The sequence below is a fragment of the Anomaloglossus baeobatrachus genome, chromosome 5 (assembly GCF_048569485.1).
Source record: "Anomaloglossus baeobatrachus isolate aAnoBae1 chromosome 5, aAnoBae1.hap1, whole genome shotgun sequence".
Lineage (NCBI taxonomy): Eukaryota > Metazoa > Chordata > Amphibia > Anura > Aromobatidae > Anomaloglossus > Anomaloglossus baeobatrachus.
Window position 1 is genome coordinate 169,514,148 of NC_134357.1, and position 13,086 is coordinate 169,527,233.

Below are 13,086 nucleotides of genomic sequence, written 5' to 3' on the forward strand. Positions count from 1 at the left end.
AAGTGGGGTACTGTGGGAACCTCCAGCTTTGACCGCATATAAACTCAGTGACGTCACCACTCACAGCTGAGGCTTAGTCTGTCTCTGCCTGAAGCCACAGCGTGTGATCATGTTCTGTGACTTCAGTATGTAAGTAGCAGGCCTTGGATTTTCGTGGGACTTCATATGGTGCATCTTCGAACTCGGTGTTTGAAGTTAATATAGGGGTTAAAAAGGGTGGTTTTTTCATTTTTTATTTCAAATAAAGGATTTTTTCTGTGTTTGAGTTTATTTTTTTCACTTACAGATTAGTAATTGGGGGTCTCATAGACACCTCTCATTGTAAAGTGCCGGGATTGTCACATCACATCTAATGGATGTGACAATTCTAGGCAGCTGCAGGCTGCTATTTTTAGGCTGGAAGGCCAAATAGCCATGGGTCTCCCCCCGACTTAGAATACCAGCCCCCAGCTGTCAGCTTTATCATGGCTGGGTATCAAAATTGGGAGGAACCGCACGCCAGTTTTTAAATTATTTATTTAAATAATTTTTAAAAAGGCAACATGGTGTCCCTCTTATTTTGATACACAGCCAAGATAAGCATAACAGCTGGGGGCTGCAGCCTGTAGTTGTATGCTTTGTCTGTGCTGGGTATCATAATAGGAGGGGACCCTACACCAATTTTTTTAATTTATTTATTTATTTTTAAAGCACGATAGAGACGCACACAGTGTGTGTCCAAGAAGTCAGACAGGCTGTCACACAGGGTGGGGGCACGGTCTGACTGCAACTAATTACAGACACCGGGACTGCCAGTGGGTGAGGGAAGCAGTGAATATATAGTATTACAGTTGAATGGGTGACTCAGTAAGTATAATGCACCTGCTTTATTCCTATTTTCTTTCTTTTTCCTTTATCTCATTTTTTTTAATTACCCGAGTGGCTGGATCCAGGTAGCTACCTGGAGTTCCCTGAGAACTCCAGGTCCGGGGTCACTGCATGGATACTAAGTATCCCGCACTAACCCGGACTTTTACAGTCCGGGCTCACCCATCAGTACTCATTACCTCACTTTCTGAGACTTCAGTATTGAGTGAAATGATAATTTTTATTTGTTAGCCCATTTGCTTAAATCGTATCACAGTGTTCAAATTCAAGGAAATCTATGAATTTCAAGAAATTTGACCATAAGGTAATCCTCCACGGATAGATCTCTATTGGGAGCCATTGCTGATTTAGCAGAATGTGTGACGCCCTGGGCAAGCCAGGGGTCACAGGTCATTACACCACCACACCCTACATCCCAGTTAGGAACACCAAAGCTAAACTAAAATCCTTGTTGCCTTCCTCCAGGGGCTGATGTTCAAACCAGGGGGTGGGCCAGGCGGTTGGCTCCGCCCACCGAGGAGTTCACAGCTCTGGAGGCAGGAAGTACCAGGTAGTTTAGCCCAGGCAGGGCTTGAGTGAGGAGTAGACAAGTAGAAGTGAAGGAAGTAAAGTGGTAAAGGAGGACAGTAAGAGTGGTGACAGGAAAGAAAGAGAGTGAAAATCCTGAAGTAGTCCAGCTGTATGCAGGACAGGGTCAGCAAGGTCAGCAACGACGGTGACTGTCCAGAGGGGTGACTGTTCGGGAGTTCCTGGAAGGACCGCGGACGGGTAGTGACCCGGCGGTCTGGAGCAGCGTGCAAAGGACAGTCAGCACCAGGGCAGGGGCCTCTCGGACCCCGGCAAGGCTAGGAGTCGCCATAATTTGCCGAATCCGTCAGTGAAGGGGACGTAGATCCCCCAACAACCAAGTCCCGATTGAAGGCAACAGTCCAACCATTAAGGAGGAACACCGCCAAGGCACCAGTTCCTCAGGGCCAGCGTCTGCGGGCAAAGTAGAGCTCCTCCGGTCCAGCTTGAAGCCGGGGAGCGGGTTACCGGTGGGGACCCATCGCTACCAACTTAGAAACATCAGGTGCAGGTCAGAGGGACATCACCGTCACCTACTGGGAGAGCAAGTGCAGCCGTCCGTGGGAACCGTCTTTCCAGCCGTGTGGTTTACTGTAAAACTGTGTCAACGTCTCAGGCTGAGTGAGTACCACAGTGCCGCAAGGCACAGCACTGCCCCCGCGTCCCTGCGCCCACCAGGCCCTGCATCTCCCATCTCATCACCGGGCCCCGGGATCACCAACCCCTACCCATGGAGGGGCAACGCAACACCTGGCTGCTCCGCATCACCATCCCCGGGACCCCCATATTGAGCAGCGGTGGTGAAATCACCACAACCGTGGGTGGCGTCACGGACAATAAACAATCCCCACACCCAACAAACCCCTTTCACTCACGGGCGAGGAGTGCCGCTCGAGAACCCCCGGGATCCGGCCTACAGCTCGAGCCACCACTGAGCAGCAACCGCCGGACCCGAGCAGAAGGGGGTGAGCGTAGTGTGCTGACACCCTCCTCCCCGCCCGCGACAAATGCTTTTGGGAAAGGAGGCATAAACATATGTTGGTAGTCTGATGCCCTGACAAAATCAGGTTGTCACAGAAGACTGCATCCATCTTCCAGATGCAGGATTCTCTCCTCCTTGGCCTTCCAACACAATCCCACACACAGGTACAAATACCAGCCACAAAAGCCTAGTCATCCCTCCCAAGGACAATAGGGACACACCAGTGGGCGGGCGGGACCAGGCAGATGGTGATGCCCACCTAAGGCTCCTGAGGTGTCAAGGGAGGGAACACGTAAGTTGAGCAGAGGAGTTAGTTGAGTGCTGACAGTGGAAGTGACAGGAGTGAAGTGGTGGTCGGGGGTTGTAGCTCCCGGACTACTGGACTACCTGAGTTGACTAAGTGGCAGACAGCAGAGCAGGGCCACAGGCGGCGGAGATCTGGTCACGGGAGACCTTAAGTGGATCGGGGAATGGTTGTAGCTCGCCAGTGCTGTCAGCGGGAATCCAGTTCGGAGGCCGTGCACAGTCGGGGTACCTGGACCCTAGGGCGAGGATAGCTGCTAGCACCTTTCCAATTAACCAACAGGGGACAAGATGTCAAGTCTAGTCCCACGAAGTAGCCCAGATAGAGCAAGACGGAAGTCCAACGCGGGGGATAGGGTGCCTGCAAGTGCCTGCAAAAATTCCAAGAGTCAGATCTCGCGGGCGACAGCTCCCACAACAAAGACACCGGGAGTAGACTTTTCCTGTTTCATATGGACTAGTCAACACAGGAGACACCAAACTAGAGTGCAGGGGGAAGAGCCCCTGTTCTGTTCACCAGTGTGCAGGACCCGAGCACACCCCTCTGGAGGCTACCGGTATCCGGCCATTGGTTTACTATTTGGACTCTGTGTGATTTATACAAAAACAGTGAGTACACCGGTATCATCCGGTCCAGCTCTGCAGACTGTGTCCCAGCACTCCACTCCCCCAACACCTGGGGCCCGGGACTACACCTCCCCCACCCGTGGAGGGGATACCATCCTGCTGCCCCGCTCCATCAGCCCCGGGCATCCCATAACAAGGCAGCGGCGGTGCTACCAAAAATCACCGCAACCCACGTGTGGTGTCACTGGCAAAACTCTCCCCTGTAAATAACAACCCCTTTATATTCAGTTGTGGGCGACGGATTGCTGTACGAGCGTCTCGAGCAGCCCCCCTGTTGTGGTCTGCTCCCCCCGCCCGCAACAGTAGCAAAGTCTCTCAGTGCTTCACATTGTTGCTTTTCAGTGCTGGGGTCCTACATTCAAATCCAACCAAGGACATCTGCAAGGGTTTGTGTTTTCCTCCCACACTCCAAAGACATCCTGGTAGGGAGTTTAGATTGTGAGCCCCAATAGGAACAGTGATGAGGATGTCTGTAAAGCCAAGTGGAATTAATAGCACTATATAAGTAAGCTACAATAATAAATATGATAGTTTAAACAATATTAATGTTCTATACTATGGAATATTGGAAAAAAATGAATGTGCTCATTTAGTGCAATAAATGAGAGTGATGAAAACAGCCAAGGGCATGCACTTAACTATTGTCAACAAACTCATTCACCTCTATGGAGATGGACACACATGCATTAATCTTGCTATTAATTGGGGCTTTCGAATTCCTGTTTGAATATTATATTGACAGTAATGAAATTGCTATTTTTGTTTTACTTTTCATTTTACTAATTACGTGTTTATTTAACAGTCAAAGACATTTGCTGTTTATTTTTGTGTGCACTGAGCATTGGAAGTGCTTGTTCTGAAAACATATACATGTATATATTTATCAAGCACCTCTAATGTTGATACATAAAGATTGTTTTTTTCTTTTTCAGTGCATCAAGAAATTTCAAGTGACGGTATGAGTTGGTCCATGCTGAACTTACCTACTGTTACCTACAAAGATTCGGGTGAATATATCTGTAAAGCTAGAAACAACATGGGAATGGCAGAAGCCTTCATTTCAGTTTTAGTCACTGACTCCAACACAACTGATGAGCCAAATGATAGTGGTAAGTAGCCAATGTGGCTAATAGTTTTTTAATATTGCGCAAGAGCATTTTCTATCTTATTCTAGATTTCCCAATTTATCCCTTACAGACCAAGTGATTTTCATTTGGTTTGCGCTTTAGTTTTTTTTGTCCCAAAAGCCACCTGCTGTGATCCCCCACCTGCTGTGACCTCCCCACCTGCTGTGATCCCCCACCTGCTGTGATCCCCCCATCATCTATCCGTCCCTCTGTCCATCCGTCCCTCTTTCCATCCGTCCCTCTGGCTATCCGTCTCTCTGTCCGTCTCTCATCTATATGTAGCACCCACGGGGCAGGGGTTAAATGTTACTCGTCGCCGGGCCGGTTATGTCGGGTCAGGGATGTCACAGGTGGCCCTGCCTGGCTTCGTGACCTCGAGGTGTACAATAAAAGGGGATTTGGATGATGGTGGGGGAATGATGAGGATGATTGTCTTGTGATGCCGTCTGTGGTACGTGGCCAGGGATTAGCCGCCGCTGCTGTCGCTGTCCTCCGGAGCGGATAGTGTTGCAGGAAGGATGGTTCTGCTCCCCACAGGTGGAGTGGGGCCCCGGGGAGGATGATGAGGAGAGTAGTGGCTGTTGGCGCCGAAGCGCGGGGCGACGGTAATCAAAATGCTGAATCAGCTGCTGTGGTTCCAGCCATGATGGGCCCCAGCCGATCCTAGATCCGTTGGAGGTTAGAACCGGTACGGTGGTGGATGGGCTCTTCCTTCTTGCGCCTTTAAAGATAAATCCCCGTGGCCTGATGCTGCTTGGGGACCCCGGTTTGTGTAGTGTTAGCTCCTGTCCCGTATGTAGGTGACACGGCGCCGCTGTGGGGCTTAACTGTAATCACGACTCGGGACCCTATGTGGCACTGTGCTCCGGGATCTTGTGCTGGTCAGAGGGACTTGAAATCCCCCTGTCCTGCAGATTCTAGTGATACAAGGTGAAGTCTGTTCCACCCTAAGGCTCTGCACCCTGAACCGCACTGGTCCCGCTCCTGTTCTCTCCTGCTGGAGAACACCCTAACTGTTGTGTAAGCTCCTAACTCCCCCTGGTGGCTTCTCCTCCCCTAGTTTCCTGTCACTAGTGGGTGGCTGCCCCCCATGTTTGGTGACTACCTTAACCCTAGCCTGGTCCCCAATGGGGTGGGCAACCTGGTTGTGTATATGAGTTTGTGTTGTGTAACTGGTAACGACTTCCTCTGGATCCAGGATGAGTACTGCACCTTAAGTGAGGTGCAGTCCCTGTGGTGACTGAAGCCTCAGGAGTGCCACATATCCATCTATCTATGATTCTATCTATCTCGCCATCTATCTATGATTCTATCTATCTGCTGAAAGAGCCTTAAAGTGAATCTGTCAGCAGGTTTTTGCTCCCTCATCTGAGAGCAGCATAAAGTAGAAACAGATATCCTGATTCCAGCGGTGTCACTTACTGGGCTATTTGCTTTCATTGTCATAAAATCAATGTTTTCTCTGCTGCAGATCTAGCAATTATACAGAGCTCATGAATATGCTGGACTACCTGCAGCATGACGAGTAGCCCTGTAATGATAATCTCCTGCTGATTAACCAGTGATGTTATCAAAACTATACTAAGCAGCCCAATAAGTGACAATTGCTAGAATCAGGATCTCTTCCCCTATGTTATGCTGAGCTCAGATTAGGTGTTAAAAACCTGGTGACAGATTCCCTTTGAAGGGGTTGTCAGGTCTAAATCCACAAGTCTGCATTATCACAATTTGGTTTCAATTACTTTAAAAACTGTATGTGACACATTCCCTTAAAGAAAAAAAAATAGATATACCAAAAATAAATATATACCAAAGAAGTTAGATTTAAAAAGAAAAAAAAAAAGTTAGAGTAAAGTAGGGCCCTGCCAAAAGAGTCTACCTTGTCATGGTGGCAGGCTTAAAAAAATCAATCTGTCCTGGGTACTACGTGTCTGTGCGTACACACCCTAGTCAGCCTTTGGGATTACCTGTTTGTACTGACCCAGGCGTAGGTGCAGTACTCAGTGGCGCCTGACCAGGTCAAGGGCTCCACAGTATCAGAAGCTCAGGTGCCAGGAAAGTGGTCGGCCGCCAAATTAAATGAGACAGTGGAGTGTGGAGGGAACCTTAATGGGACCAGGAGAGGTGCCCAGACAGGGAAGAAGCTAAACGCTGTAGATGACAAGAAGGAAAATGGAGAAGTTAACTGTATTGAATGTTGAACAGACTAGTATTGAAGTGCAGAAGATGTATGCTGTACGTTTTACTGAGAAAAGAAGTAAACTTCCGTCGTTTGAAAAACCTTCTACTGTTTGCAGTTTATTGCATCAGTGTGAGAATAGACTGAGTGGAAGACATCCTTTTAGTAACAAGGCGTCCGGGAGGTGAGGGGTTACTGCACAGCAGCTACTTTGCCTGGTAACCCCTGAATGCACAGTGTCGACCGCCGCCAGAGGGCATCTGTTACGGCGGTAATGTAGACTTAGACCTTGTGTTTCTGCAGAACGAGTTGTCATTTTGAAGGACACCTTACATTTGACTATGCAACTTAAAGGAAAATGGAGGAGAGAATTCCAAGTACGTTGAATTTCAGCAAAAAACGCAATTTGTCAAATTTTTTTTTGTTTGTTTTTTTAAGCATTCATTGTGCTGCAGAAAATACCTGGCATTATAATTTTTCATCTCAATACGATTTCTTAACCTTTTTATATTTATTTTTAGGGTTTCTTAAACTTAATTTAAATGATAAAAAAAAAGTGTAAAGTCATAAAAAGAAATTCCCTTGTGTACCAATTTTTTGATGTTTCAATTTTTCCATCAGTGTAACTGTATCAGGGCTATTTTTTATGGTGAGCTGATGTTTTTATGGATACCATTTTGAGGTAGATATGATGTTTTCATTGTTTTTTTACTGCATATTTTTGTGGTGTTGTGGCAACCCAAAAAAATTCAATTCTTGAGTTTTGATTTTTTTTCTTTTTTCTCTTTACATCATTTACCAATCGGGCTATTTAATTTTGAATTAATTTGCTAAATTGAACCTTTATGGATGCACAATATGTTTATTTTATTTCTTCCTTTTAAGTTGTGGAAAAAGGAAGGTGATTTGAACTTTTATACATCTTAAGTTTTCATATTTTAAAAACATTTTTTTTACTTTCATTTATTAGTCTGCTTAATGGATTTGTACTTATGATCGGCAGATATTTACTGGAGTAGCATCATGGCAACAAACCAACAGCTGCATGGAATGCCCCCACCCCAACTTGTGTACTTTAAATACAACTATCAGTGATTGATAGCGGCATTTAAGAAGTTAACATCAGCAAGTGGATCTCAGCTCCACTCGCTGCTGTTACAGGCCGTTTCTGGCTGTTTAGCACAGCCAATGTCTTCCGTGCATAATACAAGCTAAGCTTCTGAGCTTGCATCAAAGATAGTAACCAGACCCATGACGTACCAAACCAAAACCATGGGCAAACATTCCAGTTAGTATTAGTGCAATGTCTAGATGCACATTCAAACTACGATCTATAAACAGACAAGCCTATAAAAACAAAGAGTCACTAAATAAGTAATAGTAATTTGTGTAAAAAAAAATGGGGCACTTAGTTAATACTAGTTTGATTAAAAAAGTGTAAATCCACCCCACCACGACAAGGTGTACCCAATCAGGAGGGTCACTATCTCTAGTTATTTATCTTGCTATGTGCTAGTAGGCCTTACAATAAATGCAGGAAAGAACAGGACGGGACTGTTTCATACTTGCCCATGGAGGAGGTGTGATGGTGTGGGGGTGCTTTGCTGGTGACACTGTTGGGAATTTTTTCAAAATTAAAGGCATACAGAACCAGCATGCCTACCACAGCATCTTCCAGCAGCGTGCTATTCTTCCGGTTTGCATTTAGTTGGCTACTGGAGCAAACCCACCGTTCAGCTTTTCCTGGTGCTGGTGAGATGTGATAATTTGTGGAAATAAACAACTCCATCCACTGTATAGGTTAAAAGCGCAAAGTGAGGTACTGCAGATCCACCATATTCAAAGGCTTTAAAGTTTGCTTCTCTTTGGCTAGAGTTTGGAGTTGAGCTCATTAGTGATGCCTGAATTCAGCCACTAAGCAATAATTTTAGTTTGTTTTCCCCCTAATTTAAAAATAATTGCAACGTTATGCTGTGGGGATAAAATTTAATATATGAGGTAATTTTACCAGGGAAACTTTTGTCTACCTCTGCCCTGGATATACAGGGCCGGATTATAGGCGGGGAAGGCGGGGCTCCAGCCCCGGGGTCCCCACCAAAAGAGCTTCTAAGGGGGCCCCCACCACCAGGGCCATACTTGCCACTAGGCACCTGTTAGAATTTTTTTTTTTTCACACCCTCTCCCCCTCCGTAAAGACAGTCTAATAAATGGCGCACCGCCATTTAGTTGTATCTGCGTCTTTAAGAAGCAAAAACAAACTGTGGGCACAGGACGCTTATTGACCCTGGAAGTACCAGCTCTTGCACTTCCGGGGTCAGAGGTGTGCCAATGAGCTCCCTGCTATGTGCTACGGCCGTCATGGGCGTACCCAGCGAGGGGCAGTTGCCCCCTCCTAGAAGCAGGGGAACGGTGTAGTGGGCCGCAGTATCTGCTGTCCCCGCCGTGCTCCTCAGCTGTGTGTACATGCTGGGCACAGTAGCTGCAGCAGGAGGAAGCGCGCTGTGCCGGCTCTGCTGTGTGCCCGGCATGTACACACTGCAGAGGAGCGCAGCAAGCAGAGCCGGTGCCGGTGACTGCAGCATCCTCCTTCCTATTCAAATGTATTTGAGTCTTTCAAATGTAAATACATTTGAACAGTGCGCCTGGACTGGGCCCCGCCCCCGACGTGCAGCAACGTGATGAGATCAGCACCTTGCTGATGTCATCACAGTGCTGCGGGCGCAAGCACACAGGAGACATCAGGAAGCGGTAAGCGCTCCATGAAGGAGCTGAAGAGACAGATTTAATTATTGGGGATGAGTGGGGAGGGGCTGAGGACACGGGGAACATTTGTGAAGGAACACAGCTTTGTGACAGCCAGAGGGTTAGTACTGTATTCCGAGGGAGGGGGGGCAAGAGAGTGATGGGGTAGTGTAATTTGTGTGTGTAGGGGGTGATGGGGGGTGCATTGTATTTGTGTGTTTGTGTAGGGAGGAATGGGGGATGCATTGTATATGTGTGTGTGGGGGGGGGGGGTGATGGGGGGTGCATTGTATTGTGTGTTTGTGTAAGGAGGAATGGAGGGTGCATTGTATGTGTGTGTGTGTGTGTGTGTGTGTGTGTGTGTGTGTGTAGGGAGTAATGGGGGGTGCATTGTATTTGTGTGTGTGTGTAGGGGGTGATGGGGGCTTGCATTATATTGTGAGCTTGTGTAGGGAGGAATGGGGGGTGCATTTTATCTGTGTGTGTGTGCGTGTAGGGGGTGATGGGAGGGGCATTGTATTGTGTGTGTGTATGTGTGTGTGTAGTGGGTGATGGGGGGTGCATTGTGTGTGTGTAGGGAGTAAAGGGGGTGCATTGTATGTGTGTGTATGTGTGTGTAGGGGTGATTGGGGGGTGCATTGTATTGTGTGTTTGTGTATGGAGTAATGGGGGGTGCATTGTATTTGTGTGTTTGTGTGTGTGTGTGTGTGTCAGAAGCGGTACTGTGTGTGTATATATGAATTAGAGCAGTCTGTGCTCCCCCCCAGAACTATATGGGTCCCCCAGAGCGCTATGTCACCCATCCCAGTAATGAGTACACCACCAGAGCTTTTTGCCACTCCAGTAACGTCTATGCCCCCTGCCCCTCCTGTAATATATATATATTGTAGCCCCCAGCCCCTCCTGTGATGTATATACAGCAGTGCTATCATTGTGCAGTCATGTCTGTTAGTGAAACACAACCACATGTCCTGAAGGAGCTGGACGGAAACAAGCGGGAGAGGTGAGTGAGGCTGCTGGCGACTTCCCCATATTAATACCTGTAAGGGCTCATGCGCACGTAACTGCTGAATATTCTGCAGCGATTTGACAGCACATGTGCGCGTCAAATCGCTGCAGAAACACTGCGTAATGGATGCAGTTTTTCTGTACAAAAAAAGCCGATTTCATGCGCTATGGCTGCTGACCCCACCATAGACAGAGCGGGAGCTGCATCCATAGAGCATGGAATAATTGACATGCTCATTTTATGAACGCACAGATTTAGGTCAACATTTTAGTACCCAAATCACTGCATTCATAAAAGCAACGTGCGCACGTATCATGCAAAATCTTCATAGATTGTGCAGGGGACGCAGGACACATGCATTTACACTGCAGTGCTATACGCAGCGTAAATGCATGGAATTACGCAACGTACGCATGAACCCTAATGTGTCTGTGTCTGCATGTATGTCAGTGTATATGACTGTGTATATATTTGTCTGTTTATATGTATTTTTCTGAATTTGTCTTCAAATATGTATATGTATATATGCCTGTATGTGTATGTGTATGTGCGTTTCTGTGTGTGTGTGTGGGGTCCACTGAGACTCTTTCACCCGGAGGCCACAAAAACCTGGAGCCGGCCCTGGCTGCCTTAACAATGGGATCAATAAAAAATATGTGAGTATCTCTACTTTGTGTGTATATGTGACTGCTGTGAGTTATCCTGGACTGTGTCTGTATTGTAGTACTGTAAATCTGAATGTGGCAGAACGGGATAAGATAAATGTTCATTGGATTTATATCTAAATGCTACAGTTCACGCTCTACTGTTATGGCTAAAAATGTTAACGTTATGGGGCCCCCACCAGATTTTCTGCCCAGGGGCCCCCACCAACCTTAATCTGGCCCTGTGGATATCGAGTGAGCAGCTGCTGTACAAACTGAGGGCATGGCGTGTTTCAGACTTTCTGACCACAATGTTCATCACAGTTTAAGAAGGGTTGTGGTAATATTGTGATAACACAGAGAGGACCCTAAGAAAGCTGAAGATTTCTTAAAGATCCTCACAGAGTTTTGCCCAGGACCTTTTGGTCACTTTAGCAGACATGTAAAAGAGTAACTTACAATTGGAGAGGGCTCGGAAGTCCAGGAAGGATTCAAACAATGCAATTCTTCATCATATACTTTGATGAGAAGTATATTTTTGTAAAAACTATATTTTGGGGCTGAGTGTTTAAGAACTTCTCCTTTGAGTTTTGTATTAAAATTTCCATTCCTTTTTTGCTTTATTTCAGGAAAATATCAGTCTACAGAGGAGAACATTGGAATGCAAAAATTTAAACTGGGTAGTAATCGACTGCAGGAAAATGAGCTACAGAATATTAATCCTAATTCTGATATGAAACCGGACATGAAGGATCCAGGCAATATTATGCTCAGTTCATCAACTCAGCAGCCAGTGACAGAGAGGATGGTTAGAGGGGTTAAAGTTATAGGTGACACTGACCACAGTGCGTCTCTTGCTTGGAAAGCTCCTCTTGCCAAAAATGTGACAGTATTCAGTGTTCTCTATGCAATTTATGGAGAACCAGAAATGCGAAGGATCAATGTAGAGCCTGGAAAAACAAAAATTACCATAGATGGTCTGATGCCAAAAACGAAATACATTGCATGTGTTTGTGTGAAAGGGCTTGTACCTAAAAAAGAACAATGCATCATATTTTCCACTGATGAAGCAGTCCATGCTGGTGGGACACAGAAACTAATTAATGTTGTGGTGATCAGTGTGGCCTGTGTCATTGCTGTCCCTTTAACTCTTATGGTCTGCTGTGGGGCTTTGAAGAGAAGATTCAAAAAGGGGCTAGGTCGGAAATCTAAAGACATACAAGACTCCTATGTGACATTTGAAAGCCTTGCACCCAACTCCAAAGCCAAGGGAACTGAAGGTGAATATTTGACTCGGCATAATCTCGATGAATCAAATAGGTTGCTGTCTGCACGGTCCAGTGTGGATTCTGAAGCAATACCAAAGCCTGAAGGCCAACCCAATGAGTTTTTTTGCTGATGCAGAATGACTTGCAATAAATGTCACTTACATATATGAAACATGTTCAGATACAGAAGAGTATGTCCACCATGTGCCGGAAGGATGTAGAAAATAATTTATATCAAATATGTGGGTTGTGACTCTCCAATAACCAACTGATGAAAGTGGCTGAAAGAAGAGACAAAACACAAGATTGTATTGCATTTGATATTAGAAGTTAAAGAATGCAAAGAACATTTTAGGTACGGGGAGCAACAAATGAAATTAGAAAACTCTTCTGGAAGTAATGGGGAAATATATCAAATGACTCTTTGCATTATGTGTTTCCCTGTGAGAGTATCATTCTTTATGATCTAAAAGTGAGTTCTTGTTATTAAGGTTTATTTTACCTGGAATTTTTCAGTATCAGCAATGTGTGATTGACAGGTTTGCAGACTTTTGAGCTACGTCCATTTATTTACATTCTACACTTGCTGCAATGACTGGGTTGAAAAAAATCCCTGCTTTACTATAATGTTACATGGTCATAACATTTTCTTAATAATCTGGTACTGTATAACAAGTTCACCAATACAGACATGCTTTTAGGGAACACGGACTACTTCATTTCTTGTGTTTATCTTCATTTTTTTGTGTTTTGTGCACAAACTAAGAATTT

General features: G+C 45.9%; 1 protein-coding gene across 1 annotated transcript in view; it reads left to right on the forward strand.

Annotated features, from left to right (window-relative positions):
* Nucleotides 1–13,086, forward strand: part of LRIT1 (leucine rich repeat, Ig-like and transmembrane domains 1) — a 117,392-nt gene extending 104,306 nt beyond the window's left edge. The window contains exons 4-5 of the mRNA XM_075347297.1: nucleotides 4,279–4,455; nucleotides 11,677–13,086. Of these exons, the coding sequence (XP_075203412.1) occupies nucleotides 4,279–4,455; nucleotides 11,677–12,446 (947 nt within the window). The 3' untranslated portion in view covers nucleotides 12,447–13,086. The remainder of the gene's footprint in view (nucleotides 1–4,278; nucleotides 4,456–11,676) is intronic.